At 41.2% G+C, this 18,245-nt stretch overlaps 1 protein-coding gene across 1 annotated transcript in view; it reads left to right on the top strand.

Annotated features, from left to right (window-relative positions):
* BCL2L15 (BCL2 like 15) overlaps positions 1-16,088 on the top strand; it is a 42,140-nt gene extending 26,052 nt beyond the window's left edge. The window contains exons 2-4 of the mRNA XM_069238713.1: positions 6,367-6,482; positions 12,849-13,070; positions 15,925-16,088. Of these exons, the coding sequence (XP_069094814.1) occupies positions 6,367-6,482; positions 12,849-13,070; positions 15,925-15,942 (356 nt within the window). The 3' untranslated portion in view covers positions 15,943-16,088. The remainder of the gene's footprint in view (positions 1-6,366; positions 6,483-12,848; positions 13,071-15,924) is intronic.
* The last annotated feature ends 2,157 nt before the right edge of the window (positions 16,089-18,245 follow it).

Below are 18,245 nucleotides of genomic sequence, written 5' to 3'. Positions count from 1 at the left end.
CTCTATCACCTGTGCTCGGAAAATATACCAATCCACTCACCTGTGAGCAGTGTGTGACCCCCTTTAGCGCTTTCCCAAAATTGGCACATTACTATTTTCAAGGTGCTCTACAGAGAGGCCAAGGATCAAATGTCCCTGTAGTGTCAACATCTTTATGACACATTGAGAGGCGCTGGGCTCCAGAGCTCTCAATACTGTCCTTTTGTAAACAACACTGACAACTTGAACTCACCCAGGTAGACATGTTGAGGCAGGATGTAGTAAGATATATAAGACCACACATCAAGAACTGTTTCATAAATCTTGCTTTTTACAAAATTCTTTATTGAAATTAGCTTTAAAATACTCCACTTGGCTCTCTTTTTTTCAAAAGTTTTTCCAGAGGAGACCTCCCTAATTTTCCATGTTGTCTGTTGAGCTTCTTCACTCATCCACAACTTTTACACCCTTATACTTTGAAATGTCACTAGCTGCCACTGTTCTCACTCCAAACAGGGCAACAGTTATGGGCTTCGATTCACTGAAATGCCAGAGGTAGCGGAAGTTACATCACATACCCTTTGACCTTGATGACATCACAGGAAGTGAATCCATATGACTCTTGACCATGATTCGTTTCCAAGAAGACATGTCACATGACCATAATATCACAGTCTCACACTCCTTTGCTCTCATTCTTATTCATTCTCACTCACTTGTATTCACTCTAAATCTAACTTATACTTATTTACTCTTAGTGATATTTAGGCCCAGGTTTACTAATGCTTTGCACTTTGTTTGCCTCACTGTTGTGATGCAAATTCGGCACAAAGTGCCACGGTGGGATTTACTATCCAATGCAAATTCTGATTTGCAGTGGATAGTATCTCAAAGTAACACAAAATTGCACTATGCATGGCTTAGCATTATTTTGCATCTATTGGGTGTTCCAGGGTGGTGCATGGGTATTCTCAAGCAACCACCCATGGATTTTGATGCACATCCTTGTCTGCAAATATTAGTAGAGAGGAGTTAGTGCCAAAATATTATGACTCCTCAAGATAGCATAGCTAGGAGAAATGTTTCAAACTTTGCATGTTTGCTGCATTCTACATCATACATACAGAATGGGAAGAGCCTTAAAGTATAGGGTTTGTATCGGAAGTGACCCTTTCAAGAACAAAATCTTGACTTCAGACAGACCCACTGGAATTATGCAATTGTGCAGCAATTTTCATATATTATAGATTTGCTGCATTTGCCACATAATCCATCATCTGCCACATAATCTACCCATGGATAGGCTTAATTAAGTCCTTTGGGCATAGCTAAAACGATAGCTCATTATAGATGTCTCGCTTAACAAACGTATAATGAATGTGGACTAGACAAATTGGATGGGCCAGTGGGTCAGAGATACAGAGTTTGGTAATTGTGAAAATTATGAAGAATCTATTATTTATACTACAATATATCGACATTTCTGTTGGTCACTGGGATCATGACAGATTAGAAAATATATTTAATACATACATACTTTAATGGTTGTAAACATTTTTGAGATGTTCACTTTATCACAGCAGTTCCATTTTTTTAACTTAACGTAAAATGTTATTACTGAAATCGTTTGAGCAAGTAGCTTTATTTATGCGTATTGGCTATTGTAGTTAAGATTGGAGTCATAAATTGGAATCAATTTGGGGAATCGCACACAAACATATTAATAGTGAATGCAAAAATGCGATGACGTAAAGTCACAAAGTTCAGTTTTTCCTATAGCACCTACCTTTGTTTTTTAGCTTATTTTATCTCAATTTTGGGAGGGAAGCAAACAGGCACAGGGAGATTAAGTGATTTGCTTAGGCTCACCCAATGTTGGTTGAGTGAGAAGGGGCCGTGTAACTTTGGTCTCTGTGTTCCACAGTGGGTAGTTTATCCGCTAGATTACTTCTGTTGCTATATAAGCCACAGATTATGTACCAAGCAAGACATGACCATGTAGAATGTAGTGCTAGAACACCATTTGAGCAGATTTAGGGCTTCACTTAGAGGTTGGTGGAACATTTCACCTAATTTAATCTTGCTGATGCACAGACTGGGGGGGCATATTTACAAGCCCCTTACACCTTCTTTTGTCACACTACCGTTATTTGTTTAAGCTAATGTGGCGTTAAGGAGCCAATTACTCTACATCTTATTTACAAAGTGCTGAAATGCATGCATTACACCATTTTGTGAACCCTTGAGCCATATTATGTCTGCACCAGGCATAATGTATGCAAGGGGGCGTTCTGGCACAGGGAGGCCCGAAAAAATGGTACAACATTTTACTGCGTCATTTTTCCATTATATTTAACACCTGCCCAGAGTAGGCGTTAAAATGATGCACCCATTATATTCAATGAGCCTCCCTGTGCTTTGCTGCACTAGTGTCAAAATAGTTGGTGCTAGTGTAGCAAAGCACCACAATAGCGTCAAAAATAGACAGGCTAACAATAGACTTTCTAATGATGGAGCCTCACATGACTCTTATGTCGAAAGCCTTTGACCTGATAGCTCGTCTGCCACATGGCAATCAAGACATGGTGACATATGCCCCACTTTAGTTAGGGTGGGCAACCATCACTCTTGTCCTTACCTGAGACTAGAAAGTAGGAAAATCGCAGATTGGCCCCCACATAAATGTAGAAAATTCTGTGTACATTGGTGACATTATTTTGTTTTGCTTTGGAAGATTGCACATTGGAAGCTTGTTCTTTTAGAACAAAATACTTTGATGACCCGTTCATCAGGCATGGTATGCACTCAGCTGTTAGACCTGCCAGCGCTTGGCTTGGTTTCCCCAGTCTTTTTGCTTCTGACCTCCTGTTTTTGATCCTATGCTGAATTTAGTTTTTGCTTGCTTTAGGACTCTTGGCACTTAATCAATGCTGACCAGTGCTAAAGTGCAAGTGCTCCCTGTAAAAATTGTATTGGTGATTGGTTTATCCATGATTGGCATATTTGATTTACTGTTAAGTCTCTAGTACTATGTGCACTATGTATGCCTACTGCCTGTAAATCAAATGTTACTAGTGGGCCTGCAGCACTGATTGTGCCACTCACATGAATAGCCCGGTAAACATGTCTCAGACCTGCCACTGCAGTATCTGTATGTGCAGTTTTAAACTACGTCGACCTGAAAAGTGCACTCATTTTCCAGGCCCAAACCCAGGGGCTGCTCCTCCATAGGGGCAGAGGAGTGTCACCCCACCACCAGCAGCAGCTGCAAACCTTTTCCCCCCCAAAAATCATAAACTGTGTTTATGATTGTTTTTTGGGAAAAAGGGCAGGGCCACGGAGGTGACGTGCACTGAGGGAGAGTGCCCAGCACTCTCCCTCAGAGCGCATATGTGTTTGCCCGCTGTTCTTGGGCCGGCCAAACACGCATGCGTAGTAGGCTGTCTCCAGCCTGGCAACTAGAGAGCCTGCACTGTTCTAAGCAGCATCAGGATTGGAGCGGGGAGGCTGGGTGCCTGTGCCTGCCTGCAGCACAATGGGAGGAGGCAGAGGAGTGGCGCAGCGTAGGAGCAGAGGCAAGTGTTCTTTAAAAAAATGATTTTGTATTTAATTTAATTAACACCCCCACGCGTGTACTGCCCACCCCTTTCCATTAGTGCAGGCCGCAACTGCCCAAACCTCCCCTTTTATTAACTGTAAGTCACCCCTAAGGCAAGCCCAGGGGAGCCCTATGGGCTGGGTGCAGTGTATTTAAATGTAGGACATGTACTGGTGTGTTTTACATGTCCTGAAATACTGCTAATTTCAGTTTTCACTATTGCAAGGCCTATCTGTCCAATAGAGTAACATGGGGATGGTCTTTAAATATCTTTTAAGTGTCATTTCCCATTGGGAGCAGATAGAGATGTGGAGTTTATGGTCTCTGAACTCACAATTTAAAAAATACATCTTTTTGTGAAGTGGGTTTTTGAACTGTGAGTTTGAAAATGCCAATTTTAGAAAGTGGACATTATCTTGCTTAACTATTTTATACCTCTGCATGACTGCTTAATACACGTTTAGATCAGGATGACAGTTGGGCTGTTTGTGTATTTACTCTAGACAGTCACACAAAGGGAGCTGAGGTGTGCCCTGCATATCCTGATGGCCCATCACCCGGCTGATCGGCCTTCCTCAGCTAGAGTGGTGGGAGGAGCTGACACTTATACCTGAATTGGGCTGTGCTTGTCCTTACACAAAGCAGTCTCCAACCACCCGGAGTGTGTCTGGGGCCAGGGAAGGACAAGGTCTTGGGGACTACAAATACTTCTCTTTGAAGTGTGCCTACTTCAAAGACAGAAAGTGGTGCAAGTACTGGATCTCTGATACCACAAAGTTAGAACACATCTGGGCTGAGGACATTCTGCCAGGAAGAAGAACTGGATACAATAGGAGGGACTGCAACTCTGATGTTTGCCTTGTTGTGCTGGTCTGCTGCTTGTTGCTTCTGTCCTGGGAGTGAAAGGACTGGACTTTGCTTTCTACAACCTGCTTTCCAAGGCTCTCTAAGGGTTTGAACTGAGCTTGCCTGCTTTTAAGAAGTCTCAGGCCCATCAAAGACTTCACCTGCCAGTGCCTGAGGTCTCTTGCTGAGAGTCCTGACTTGCCATGTGGTGCTAAGTCCTGTTCCTGGGCCCTTGGAAGTGAGCTTTGGAGCAACTAAGAAGAAACTAAGCACATGGACTCCAGAGCGACTTCAGAACCAGCGGCACTCAATGACTCTGCACTCTGCCTGCACCATAGCCATGGTCCCCTCTGATTTCAATGACCACAACCTGTAACACAGGAACGATGCCGTTGCCTCACCTCCAAAGTACCGCTACAGCGTGAGTCCTGTGTGCCGTGTCACCAACGTCTGTGACACCCGATTCCGCTGCAGCACCTGTGGCCCCATGGTGTGATCATGACACTGCTAAGTCGATGCCTTGCATCTTAAGCTGCTGGATTCATCGACCCCGCCTTGTCAAAAGGAATTGACACCTCGCCACCCATGCCACATCACCTCCCCTACAACTTTAAGGGACTGATGCCTCACCTCCCCTGACTAGCAGTAAAGAACCAATACCGCACCTGCTCTAGTGATGCCTTCTGTGCAACGTCTTTGTTTTCAAGTTACTGTACCAATATATTTGCGACTCCATGACTCCATGACTGGCCTGCACTCCCTCGCGAGCAGTGTCCGACTGTTGGGAACAATTCCGTCAAGATGCCGTGATAGCCCCTGTTGGAACTAGTATGTTTCTCAGCACTTTACTAAGATTTAGTCTTCGAAAGCAAGTATGTTTACTTGTGCATGTTGGATTTTGTCATTTTGGTCTTGTTTTACTCAGATAAATATTGCCTATTTTTCTGAACTGGCATGGCGTACTCATGTGGTGTCTTCACTGTACTGTGTGTACAAATACTTTACACATGACTGCTTGTACCGCTACCAAGGGGGGTAAGCAGAGGGTATCTTGGCAGTGTGACTCCCTTACCCTGACTGAAAAATGGGTCCCTACTTCGACAGGGTGCAAACCACTGCCAACTAGAGACCCCATTCTAACATCAGGAATGCCTTTTGTAGAGCCACAGCTGTGATGGCTCTACCGAAGGTAGAGAGATCCATGCCAGGCTTGGAGGAATCTCTACAGCTGGTCTTTTGCTTGAGAAGTAGAGGCCATAAACTCCTCTGACCTGATGGGCCTGAGTGCTGGCTGCCAGATTTCAAATGATGCAGCTAATTTAAGAGTTTAGTTCCACGGGTAAGCTACAACTTTGGTTTGCAGTCACCCGATTGTCTCTGATTCCATGTCACAGATCTCAAGCTCTTCCTTTCTAAATAATGGTGAGGTAAGATTCAGACCTACATTGAATTGCTCAGCCATAATTGTGAATGGATGAAACAGTCAGGATCCAAACTCTTCTTTTATGATGGCTCTTGAGCTATGCCACTGCATAGACAATTAGTGAATCATTAGGTTCACTGAAGCATGTGTTTGTGAGTAGGTAACTTTTCCCAATAGAATCTTAAGGTTAATGACTTGTTAGTTATCTTTATTTAAGTAAAATGCTATGATCTGCTTCTGTTTTATAATGCCATTCACACATTTGAATTAATTGGTGGGATGATTCAGCATAGACAGTTTTAATACATTATTGACATGATATTATCAGTATGTGTTTCAGCTGCAAAAAAGCTGGAATTTTAAACCTACAACAAAGTGGTTTACCCTGCCACATACTCAGTGGCCAAAAATCTGAATTTGGTAAATAGCTGAAAGTGTTAACTATGCAATGGCCTTCATGGAACTCTTACTGGAATAGGTTCTCATTTGGGAAAGTTTAAAATAATTGCATTCATTGCAGAGCAAGAGGATGACTTTGATCCTTACATTGTGTCCAGCCGCCTGCGTGCCATAGGTGACCAGCTGGATGAAGACGTCAGGGCAGAGGCACAACAGTTTGTTCAAGACCCTGTCAATGTATGTATAATTTCTCAAAGTGGAATTCATTTTGTTTTAAAAAAGAGATCTCTGTTGTGAATTCTATATTTTCACTGGATAATGCATACTTAAAAAGAGCTGTTGCTCTTGTTATATGTGTGTGTTTCACATAAGCTTTATTCAGCCAACAGACCATCAAAGCAATACAATACAATACAATATAATATAATAATATAAACCATAATGTCATAGAAATTTTTAAAAAAAGAATGATCCATGTTTGCCCGTCTTAAAACAATTTCAACTCATTGTAAATAAAAAGTGCGTATGCGCCATGCTGTTGCTAAAAACTTACTTACTGCGTAAATTGTCACATTTGAATTGTGGCTTTTTAAGATCCGCAAAGCTAAAAAACATTTCCTTAAATTCAATTCCCTACAGATTTTATATATCCATTTAAACCTTGGGATTGAATAGGCGGGACAAAAAAACATAAAATGTTCTACTGTTTCGGAAGGAATGCCACATACAGGACAGGTATCAGAGCTTGACTTAGGTCCCCATCTGCTCGTTAAGGCCTTCAGGGGTAATGTTCCAAATCGAAATCTGGCATACAAACTTTTGCCTAACAAATCAGGTATTGTATCTAAGTATGGTTCAAACTCAGGGTACCATTTAAAATCAATAAACGAGTTAGTTAAATGACCATTCGATTTCTGAGAAATGTAATTATTACATATGTGGGACCAGTAAGCTCTCTTCAATACTTTTACATGGGGCTTCACAAGTTGCTGGGGATTCTCCCAGAAGTTCCTCAGTCCTAGCATGCAAAACCAACTAGATACGTGTTTGATCCATGGTATGGACATGGAGTTAGAGGTTTTTAACAATTCTAATAGGGAAGACTTATATATAGCCAGTTCAGGAACTACCCAAAAGCCTCACCCAATATAGTAGGGGCCGTAAGATAATCAAATCGGCTATACGTTTAAGCCCTAGATCTAAAAAAAGGGGGGTTAATGGGGTGCTAGTGGGACAAGCACATAGAGCCCGAGCAAAGCTATTCTCAATTTTAGTTATCCTACTGCTATCTGTCATGCCCCAAATCTCTGCACCATAAACAGCAGCACCCTGTGCCTTGGCCACATAGATCTTTACTGCTGGAGACACAACTTTAGCGATCGTATTCCTGTAAAGGCGTAATATGGATGCTGCCCGATGTTGCAAAAGCCCGCCACTCTTACCGACTTGTTCGTCCCAGAGGAGTGAGTCTGTAAGCCTCACACCCAAGTAGTCGATAGAGCTAACCTGGTCCAAAATAGCTCCATCTAACCTGATCGTACACTTCTTACGAGAGCCAGAGCGAAGCACCATCAATTTTGTTTTCTTCGAGTTCAGCTCTAAACCAAAATTCCAGCAGAATGATTTAAATCTATCCACAAGAATTTGCAGCCCCATAGGGGTCTTTGAGATCAATAGAGAATCATCCGCAAAAAGAAGAATTGGGATTTTCTGATTGCCTAAGCTGGGAGCATCATTCTGGCATGTCATGAGTTCTTGGACCACCTCGTTAATGAATAAAGAAAACAAAAGTGGCGCTAGGACACATCCCTGACGAACACCTCTTTTAATGGGAAACTTGTTAGTCAGTTCGCCTTGGTTACCCCATCTTACTTGAGCGTATGTGCCTTCATGCATACGTGTTAATAAATGAATGATATCAGATGGTGCCCCTCTTTTGTGTAGCACTCCCCAAAGCTTGTCTCTAGGGACCAGGTCAAAGGCAGAGCGCAGGTCTACAAAAGTGACATATAGTGTTTGCTTTGCCAAGACTACATATTTCCAGTGTAGCACGGTCAACCTAAATACCTGGTCAACCGTGCTAACTCTAGAGCGGAACCCTGCCTGAAGTGGTGATAGGATCTGCTGCTCCGTCACCCAACTCGTCAGTCTAACTAACAATTGTTTTGCAAAAACTTTTTGTAGGTTGTCAATTAAACTGACCGGTCTGTAGTTAATTGAAAGATTTACGTTGCCCTTTTTATATATTGGAATAATTTCTGCACCCTTCCACGTCTCAGGGATCTGTCCTCCTTTTGCGATTTTGTTTGACAGCATATTAATATACCAGGTCCAGATGGGTAACTCTGATTTATAAAGGTCACCTGGAATTTTATCAGGGCCTGGGGCTTTACCTGTCTTTAGAGATTTAATGGCGTCTGCAGTTTCTTCGAGAGAAAAGCAAATATAGCTTTCAGAGTTAAATAGATTCCCACTGGACGGAGAAGTGGCAAGGTTAGCATTGGGTGAAATTGGGGGGTATAATCCCACTTTCTCACAATCGACAGTCCCAGTGGAGGCAGTTCCTTCGTACAAGAGAGAGAAATGATCCACCCAGGTACCAGGTTGAATATGGTTCCTTTGTATAAACCTACCCCCTCTCTCGTGCTTAGTCAGCAGTTCCCAAAAAAGCGTATTGTTGTTTGTTTTAGTAGCATCTAGCAAGTCCTGCCAAATAGCATCTTCCCAAGCTTTCTTTGATTGTAGGATTATCTTTTTATACGTGAATCTTGCTTGTTTGATTGCCCCCGTATACCCGGCCAGTATAGCCTTCCTTAACTCAGTCTTAGCCCTCATGCATGCATCATTAAACCAACTGCTGTTAGGTGAACCCCCATATTGCCGGTTTGCCGTGGCTACCTTTTTATAAAAGACACTTTGAAGTTTAACCATCATATCTTCGTGAATATCAAGAAGTGGAATGGCTTCTGGTTCGAAGTCTTCATAGGCTGACAGATTATCTAAGAACACTTGGTAGATCTTACATAGCAAATAGGGGTTTGACATGACTTTTGGCCACCTCACCTTTGTATAAGCATTGTTTAAAATAGGGGGAGGGGCCATTGATGTTTGCATATTCAAGGTTCTACCAAAGATATTCCCAGCAAGGGTGAGCAACAATGGAAAGTGATCACTCTCGCATCTTGAATCTACCCTCATATCTAGCAGCAATGGCCAAAGACGCACATCCACCAGAAAATAATCAATTACGCTGGCCACAGAACCTCGTAGGAATGTCGGTGCCAAGTTTAAATCAGAAGGAGTTCGACCATTACAGGCCCTTAGGCCAAACTTTAAGCATAGTGTAGCAAGCTGAGTTGCTACACGAGAGCGTGGAGGATAACTATCACCATCCAATTGTGCAATACCCCATAATTCGTCCTCATCCGCAGTTAAATCACTAAGAAACGCTGAGGGTTCGAAAGTGCAATTTACATCCCCTGCAATAATTAAATAGGAATTAGTTTGTAGCGTGTCTAAAAAGTCAAAGAGTAAAGTTAAAATGTGTGATTCTGTACCACGTGCAACAGAACGGGCGTAAACATTAATTAAGATTATGTTAAAATTTTGATTAAAAGAAATTTGTAAACCCATCAAGTCGGGACAATCAAATTCTAAAACCTTATAGTCACATTGGAGCTTTGAATTTAAAAGGATTAAAAGACCCCCTTTTGCGCGACCAGTTGCTTTCTCTGAAGGCAGTGCAGGGATATTAAATGAAAGAAACCCATCCATGCTTGGTTGGCCCTCGGCCCAAGTTTCTTGAAAGAGACACACATCTTGTGACTTTATATAGGCAACCCAGTCCACATCATCCAATTTCCTAGCAAGGCCCGCAAGATTCCAAGTCATAATGGATAACCCATTAGTTCCCAATGCAGCCCCATGTTTAGGGGATGGAACATCCTTATAGTTCGACTCGATAGCAAGGTACTTCTCTACTTTGTCTATTGAAGGTGTTATATGTGTAACAATTGGTACAACTAATAAAAATGTGAACCTTTACTTAATTTGCTTTTGCACCGTTCATGTGGTGTAGACACAATTGCACACCTGCCAGCTTTATTTATCAGAACTTTATTTTTTAGCCCTGTTGGGTGCTTGAAAGTGTGTGATGTATAGACCCCACAATATATTTTAATGTAAAGGATGAAGAGCTTTTCGGAGCTTATGGATATGCTCAGTCACTCGGCCATCTTACATTTAACAGCAGGAAGTGACTGATGCTGGGTTAATGAGTGGCAACAGTCTATAGAGAAAGACCTACTAAATAAATCTGGTGGAGCACTTTTTGATGTGGTGGAGCACTTTTTGATATTGTATTGTGACATTTGCAAAGCACATACTACCCCTGTGTGGTGGTTAAGTGCGTACCTGAGGGTGTTCTCTTTGTTTTGAGCAACGTGTGAAGTGTTATCATGTTGTCCATCATGACCACCGAGTTGAGGTTATTGAGTAATGAGATACAGTGCTTGGTGGTTGGTGGTGTAATGGGTAAGGGAATGTGAGAGACAGGCATTTCATATTTTGTTGAAATGCGGGCATCTCTAGTTAGCTCTGCAAGTCCCTTTATTAAGAGTCCTCTGATGGCCAGTAGTGTAGAAGAGCTCTGCAGTCATAGCACATCTGTTTGCTTACTACGGAGGTATTAGCTGTGTCAGTGTCTTCTAAATGCCAGCATAGGTCAAGACTACCAATCATGTATTATATGCCTATCTCCTTAATTATTGAAATCAGTCCAGACTAGATCATTTCCCCATTTCTGAGCAGCTGACGACACTGGAGATGGACAGTGAAATATTAGAAGGTTCTACATCATATCACTCATCAATGAGACATCCAATAGATTTCTGGCTTGTCGATTTGTAAACCAATGTGCCTTATCATGTCAGGATCTCCCTGACAAGAACGGTGATTATTATTTGAGGTGAGAACACACCCCCATCAACTAAGACCTCAATTTCATGCAGGATTGGCATAGTTGTAACATGTAATCTTAAATGTTCTGATTATGTCCGGTCGGGGAATTGGGTAGATGTTAAATAGGAGAGGGGAAATTATGTCTCCCTTGGAAACACCACAGTGTCAGATTCGGGGGCAGTTAAGAAAGGCAGGAGGAATATCAAGATTTTTCTGCCTTTGCAGTAGGCTGTAATTCATTTTTTAATGTTTTGAGATAATAGGGCCTGTGTAGAAGTGTCTGATGAAGGAAGCTGGCAATAGTTCTAGAAGCAGTAGGGCAGTCATTCCATTTCTCTACCATGCATTTCAGGTCATCCCATATGTATGCAAGTGCTGACTCAGTGCCCCTATCTGGTCGGAATCCAGACTGTTGATCTGACAACAGGTTATGTGATCCAAAAATGGACCATTAGGGATATACCTGTAGTTTGCTGGTTTGTACGGGTAAATATTTATATTTTTGAGCAGTAACTTGATGTACGTCGTTTACAACTCTGGTGGCAATGATCCTAGTTCCATATACGTTCTCAGTATGTTTCCGGCTAAGTCTCCAGTTGTTGGAAGACTCTCTTTCAAGCAACTTAATTGTAAGGGTAAATACTGCACTATAAATCATGGTTCCTGGAGCATCTACATAATATGTAGAAGGCAATTGATGTGTGGTTGGAGCCAGATCTCTAAGTGCGACTAGAAAGTGGTTGACGTGTGGCCTAACAGCATGACTAAGAACTGTTTACAGAAGGCTTAGCCTATAGAAGTAGCCATGTGGCCTAATACATATGAACTAGAACCGATTACTTACAAATTAATAATTAGAACCTTTCTTCGGGAGAAGAATAACTGAAATCAGAAAGTAAGAAGATATTTAGCAGTTTACATAGCAGTCTTATCAAGTAGCAATAACAAGTGTCGTGGGAATGTAAAATGTAAGCAGAATACATGTTCAAATTGTGACTCTTTAGTTTTTGGTAAGGACGCTTGAAGCCCAAACGTTATACAACACCCATGACAAAAAGAGACAAATCCCTTTACAGCATCAATTTTCACTTACAATACATACATACTTGGATATATTGTAGTCTGCATTTTGCCTATCACTGCAGTCCTCCTCTTATGTAGCACTGTAAATTAAATGTGTTGTTACTATCCATCTCAGTGGTACTCGTCCTAACTGTTGGACTAAATGAGATCCGAACCTGTAATCTTCAAGTCAACTGCAGAGCAGGGCAGAATAGGAATTTTATTCCATCAGGCATTTCCCAAGTGGGCTGGAGGTGAAGCCCTTGGAGGCTGATTTTGAAATTCTGGGACTGCTCCTGGTGCCTCGGTTATTTTTCACTGCTTCGTGAGGTTAACTGCAGCACGCATAGGGAGGTTTCAATAGAGAGAGAAAAAGAGAGGAAGGGGTACGTAGCGAAATGATAGTCAGGGGAGAGTGACTGGAAAGACATCACTTGATTAATCATCAGTTTCTTGCGTGCAATTATGCTCAGTCTTCGAAGGGGTTTTGAACTTTTTAGTTTTTCTGTATCATATGAGGCAACAAGTATAAACTGAGAAGGGACAGTAACTAAACAAAATGTATTATCTTTCATTTTGCAGCTTGTAGAAGGGTTTTCCAATGTGGTGGATTCCCTTTCTCATACATGGGTTGTCAGAAACCCTGACATGACCATTGAGAAGGCTGTCCTGAAAGTTGCTGTGTCCCTGGCGCTCTGTGTATTCCAGTTGGCCCCTTCAATGAAGGAAGTGGTACAGTCGACATTGACAGATTGTCTTACATCACCTTCACTGTCCGCATTCATTGAGGAACAGGGCGGATGGGTAAGTGCCTTGCTGTAAACTATTTCCGTCTTTCTTAATTTTTTGTGCTGATCCATTTTGGGAAGTTGAGATTGGGAAGAACTCAGGTTTTACATCTTGAGGGGGAAGGAGGTTCAGGGATAGCAGAGTTTTACAGAATAGGAATTTCTGAAATATCAACCTTACATGTGTACACCTCATTGCAACAATACTTTTGTACTTCTGCTGCAGAAAAATAGGTTGACGTTAGCGTATAAATGTGAGTTTTTTTGAACTATACTATAACTACAACATATACTGCAATATTAAATGCACAGGAAGCACCATAAAGTTTTGTGGCTCTATTCGTATGTATGTGGTGTGGTAGTAGGCAGGCACCAATTAGATAACAGGTGTTATCTGCGAACACTCATTTGTTTGTAGCACCAGGACAAGTATCCATTTTTACCTATACTTTAGAATTCATATTGCAATACTGTACTGCTTTTTAGGACTATAAACAGTGTTCCCTGTTACCCTCACCTCTTTTCTTAATGTTCTTTTAGGTTCAAGGGTAGCAAAAAAAGTGTTTTCCTGGGTACACGGTACCAATTCATGGAATCCTTAAATAGTTCCTCTCTTTCCACAAATCACTCACTGTCCTTTAAATTAGTGTAATATGTAAACAAGCACTGACAATGACAAATATGTCTGGCTATAAAGGAATGTTGCATGATATAATGTGAATCACTACAAGTAAGTAACATGCAAATGGATATGTATGTGTGTGGAAGCAAGGAACCGCAAAATAATATTGGTGTAGGTTAAAAGGTTGGGTGACCATTCCACTGCCAAGCCAGATCTAAACATCCTTGTAGGGTAATGACTGCCCTCCTCCCATCAATTTTGCTGCCAGGAAAAAACAACATCAGTTATCTAGTTATTTAAGACACTTTATTAGCATTCCAATGTTGTGTATGACCCTGAAGAAAATGATCACAGCTGGCTGGAGGGCAAGCACTTTTTGGTGGAAACACACAACTTCTGCCCAATCAAAACATGTACTCTTGGCTCCTGAGCCAAAGCCCCCCTCTAGTGGTGATCACATAATTGCCTGGCGACACTGTGAAGTCTGCCCATAAAAACAAATTCTAGGTTTGAAAGGCAAAAGACAAACCATTTAATAGGTGCAAGTTGATAGGTGCAAGTTGAGCAAAACATCAAGCACTGACTGACTAGAGTAGTGCTTCACAAACGTTTTAGAACCATGACAAACTTTTAGAGCAACAAACGTTAGTAAATATATGGTGAGTGATTTGTTAATATAATGAAAGCATCATGTGGGAGCGCTCTGTCATTTACAGACATCACATTTTCCATTCAAATTGCCTCTCAAGCTGCACAGACATACAATTTTACAGATAAAACTATATTGAACACAAATGATGCTTTGTGGAAATCGGGTTCCAGAGAATATTTATCATTTGATCATCACCAGGTGCCTTGATTTGTTTTGATCCTAGTAAAATCTGTTTCCATCACACTTCAGAATTACAGCAAAAAATGCTTAATTTTGGCTTTCCATACTACTGAATTTGTACAGTTCTTTTACAGTTATTTACATTTACATGTGTTGTGCATCACAAAAACGCCTTTCCTTTCACATGCCAGGAAGTCTGCCACATAATTCACTTTACTTTTCTTTCTCTGACAACAGTGAGAAGAGTTCCTAAGCACAAATCCCAAAGTCAAAAAAATAAGCAGCAATTTGTCAGAAGAGATAGCCTGACATTTGACCTCTGTCTTTGGAGCGCAGATAATGTGACAAGATATATATACACAAAGTAATTTATTGATGTTCGTGATCCACCAAAAATCAGCTTGTGATCCACCAGTGGGTCACAATCCCCCAGTTTGGAAACACTGGACTAGAGCAAATGAGAATGGCAATATGTCTCATTCACATGACCAAATGAAGGTCAAGATACGTTATAGATACATTAGTTGGATTAGGAGTATAATTAATTTTACTTTACAGATGACTCACCAATACCAATCTAGAGCTAAAGTTGATTAATAAGAGTAGAAAGCATGGATAAATATATTGCTTTCTGATATTTAGTGAGAGGGCGCACGGCTGTTCGGAGCTTGTGGGAGTATTAGCAGGGCGGAGAATGGCAAGTGTGCTTGCATAATGTTGGGTCTGAGGTATTCATGGAGTATTGTCCTGGGTCACAGCAGATGGTCAGCCTGAGCTGATAGTCAGGTTTTATGAGTCCTCATCTACGAACTTAAAGATTAGGTCACACCCTCACCCCGTCATTCCTAAATAATACATTAACTTCCTTGAAGACTATTTCCAAGTGTGCAATTGAGGAAACACTAACCTCCTGGTCTCTAAAAAATACGCTATTTCTTTGTTTAGTTGATTTGCTTTCCTTCTTTTCTCGCATTTCTGTGAGCGCCGTGAAGCGATCTCAAGATGTGTATTGGCAATTTCCAAAACACCAAATGAAATAATATACAAACACAGTGCTTCAAACAGCACCCAGGGTCCGATGCGCGCGGGCACTGATAAAAAGAATCGTACATCTTCACAGTTGCACAATGATTTCTAGCAAGGAAAAGAGACTGGTAGTAAAACAATTCACTTCCAAAATAAATGAATAGTTCTTCTCTCTTTGCAACATTATTTAACCCTGAAATTGAGATCCATACACAGTTTATTTGCGGTATAGTTGCATTTTATTTTTGGGCCCGATTATGCTTCTCAGTATTGTCGTCAACCATCCATAAATCTCACAATAACCCTCCTCCCTACATTTATATCTTGTACAGGAGAGATAGATGTAATTTCCATTTCCTTTGAAAAATAACTTGTTTGTTTATGTTTTAGATGAATGTCGAAATCTAAAGACGTCGGAATTCTGAAAAGTTGAATAAGTAGTCCAAATCAAAAGAACATATTATTTATGAAAATAATGCCTGGGTGAACGTCTTGACGTTTGACGAACTACACCTCAAAAGCCGTTATTGTTCAGAATAAATTACTGAAATATTGTTTTGTCTCTTGCCTACTTTCTTCTAAAATGTGTCAGTGGCGCAACAGTCCGGATAGTATGCATGTGATTCCATTCTGCACGTCACGAGCACCCCCACTTCCCGGCGGTTGCGACTCCTCGCTGCTGTTGAAGCGAGAGCCCTGTAAAGTCACTCCTCTCGGTGCTCGATTAGAACGACTTCGGTATCAAATAACAGATGCTGGTTTGTTTGCTAACTGCTAAACCCTACATATACAATTCGTACCTCAGCCTAGTGAGGATTTCTTCACCCAGATAGAAGCCCTAATTCGGAGAGTAATCACACTGCATTTTTACACTTTGGTCATGTCATGTGTAATTCAGTTACCTTCCCGATTAAGTAAATTTCTCAGGTCACATTTTTATCTGACAGAATAATACGTAATGACCTCCGTAGGTGACTTAAAACCAAGATTCAAACGATTGTGCGCCTGTGGTGTTTTTTGCATAATTGTGGATTTGCCTCATTTGCCACATTATCCACCACATGCTGCATAAACTACAGAACCTAACTAATAAAATGTTTCTATCTCACAACGGTTCAAAACTTACTAAAAGCTCAACAAAGCATGCTGCGGTGCAGTGGAAGGCCTTTTGTAAAGCTTGACTGATCACCTTTCTGTTAGGTATTGCTATATTTGAGTGTTAAACTGGAACTAATGAGGTGCAACCAATGTCCAGACAGTGTTAACAAGTGTAATGACGAAATAATAACATAACGCTATAATGAAATGTGCCCCATCATGCCGCATGATTTGCCTTTTCTTGCTGCATAATTTGGACTTCTCCATCTGCATAATTCAAGTGGCTCTAGTTAAGACACAAGCTGTATGTAAGAGATACTCTTTGTACTCATGTTTGTGAACATCTCTCATATCATGTATTCTGTTGTGCAGGGTGTATCCACCACACTGACCGAATGAAGACCAGGGTTACTGCAAATCATAATTGTACACGTCAAAACGTCAACGCTAACTTTAATTGTGCCTCCATGTTACTTTTGTGACTCCACCACACTTTAGAAATGTTACAGTAGGCCTGAACTACAATTTAATTCTCTCTTGGCATTGTGTTCTTTGCTTTTTTTTTACTCAATGGCCACATATTTTTTCACTTCTCATGAAAACTGCGCCACCGCACATCTGTCCGGCAAGCCACTAAAAGTTTGAGCCACACTTAAGTCTAAAGCCTGGTTCTGGATCAGCTCGAGGTCCTGTTGGAACCCCAGGCTCATAAAGAGCCAAGCTTCGCTGTAGCTTCTGCCTCCCTCCCTCTACCAGGATATGGCTTTACAGTCAGAGCTGCAGACTGGGTAACCCAGGAGCCGGTTTTGAGGCTTGGTGTTAGCTCAACATCCTATGATTTTGGGCAAATCACTTCATCTCCTCATGCCTATAAATAATGTATGTGACCTTGTGTAATTTAACTGGTGCTCATGTAAAGCACTCCAATAACCTACAGGTTGAGTTTGTGCTATATTTAAAAACTGCAGGAAAATGAACTTAGGGGTTAGAAACAAGGTCTTATCCTAAGGAAAAAAGTAGAAAATAATAATGGGTTCACTGGAGGAGAGGGGTTGGGAGTGGCAGCGAAAATTGAAAAAAGTAAAGGAAAAAAAAGACAATAAAATAGGGTACACCCAGATTTAGTTAATCTGACTTATTAAATATAAGTAATTGCACACAAAGATCAATACATCAGTGGACTTTTAAACATTAGCAGTTGGTGGCTTTTGAAATTAGTGACGCATAAAAGTAATCTTCAACGGTCACTGAGTAAGCTTAGTGAGTGACACAAGGTGACCGAAAGAGATTTCAGGATAAAGGACATTGTTTTTATATTCCGTACACACGCGAATATATGCAGATGGGCTTTACATAATCTCAAAACAAAACTCTGATGGGATGGGAAGGCAAATTGTAATCACTGCATTAAAGAACTTAAGCAATTGGTGGATAACATTTAGCCTTTTGTCATAATTTATCCAGTTACAACATGCATACAAAAGTGTCTTTTTACTTGAACATTCATTGTATAACAGCTTGACGCTGTAGGCCTCATTACGATTTTGGTGGACGGAAGAGCCCGTCTGACAAAATTCCGACGGGGAGCTTGCCGCATTGTGGCTGCCTCCCAG

This window comes from Pleurodeles waltl, chromosome 6, assembly GCF_031143425.1.
Source record: "Pleurodeles waltl isolate 20211129_DDA chromosome 6, aPleWal1.hap1.20221129, whole genome shotgun sequence".
NCBI classification, from domain to species: Eukaryota; Metazoa; Chordata; class Amphibia; order Caudata; family Salamandridae; genus Pleurodeles; species Pleurodeles waltl.
Note: the sequence above shows the minus strand (reverse complement) of the source record. Positions and strands in the feature narration are given on the sequence as shown.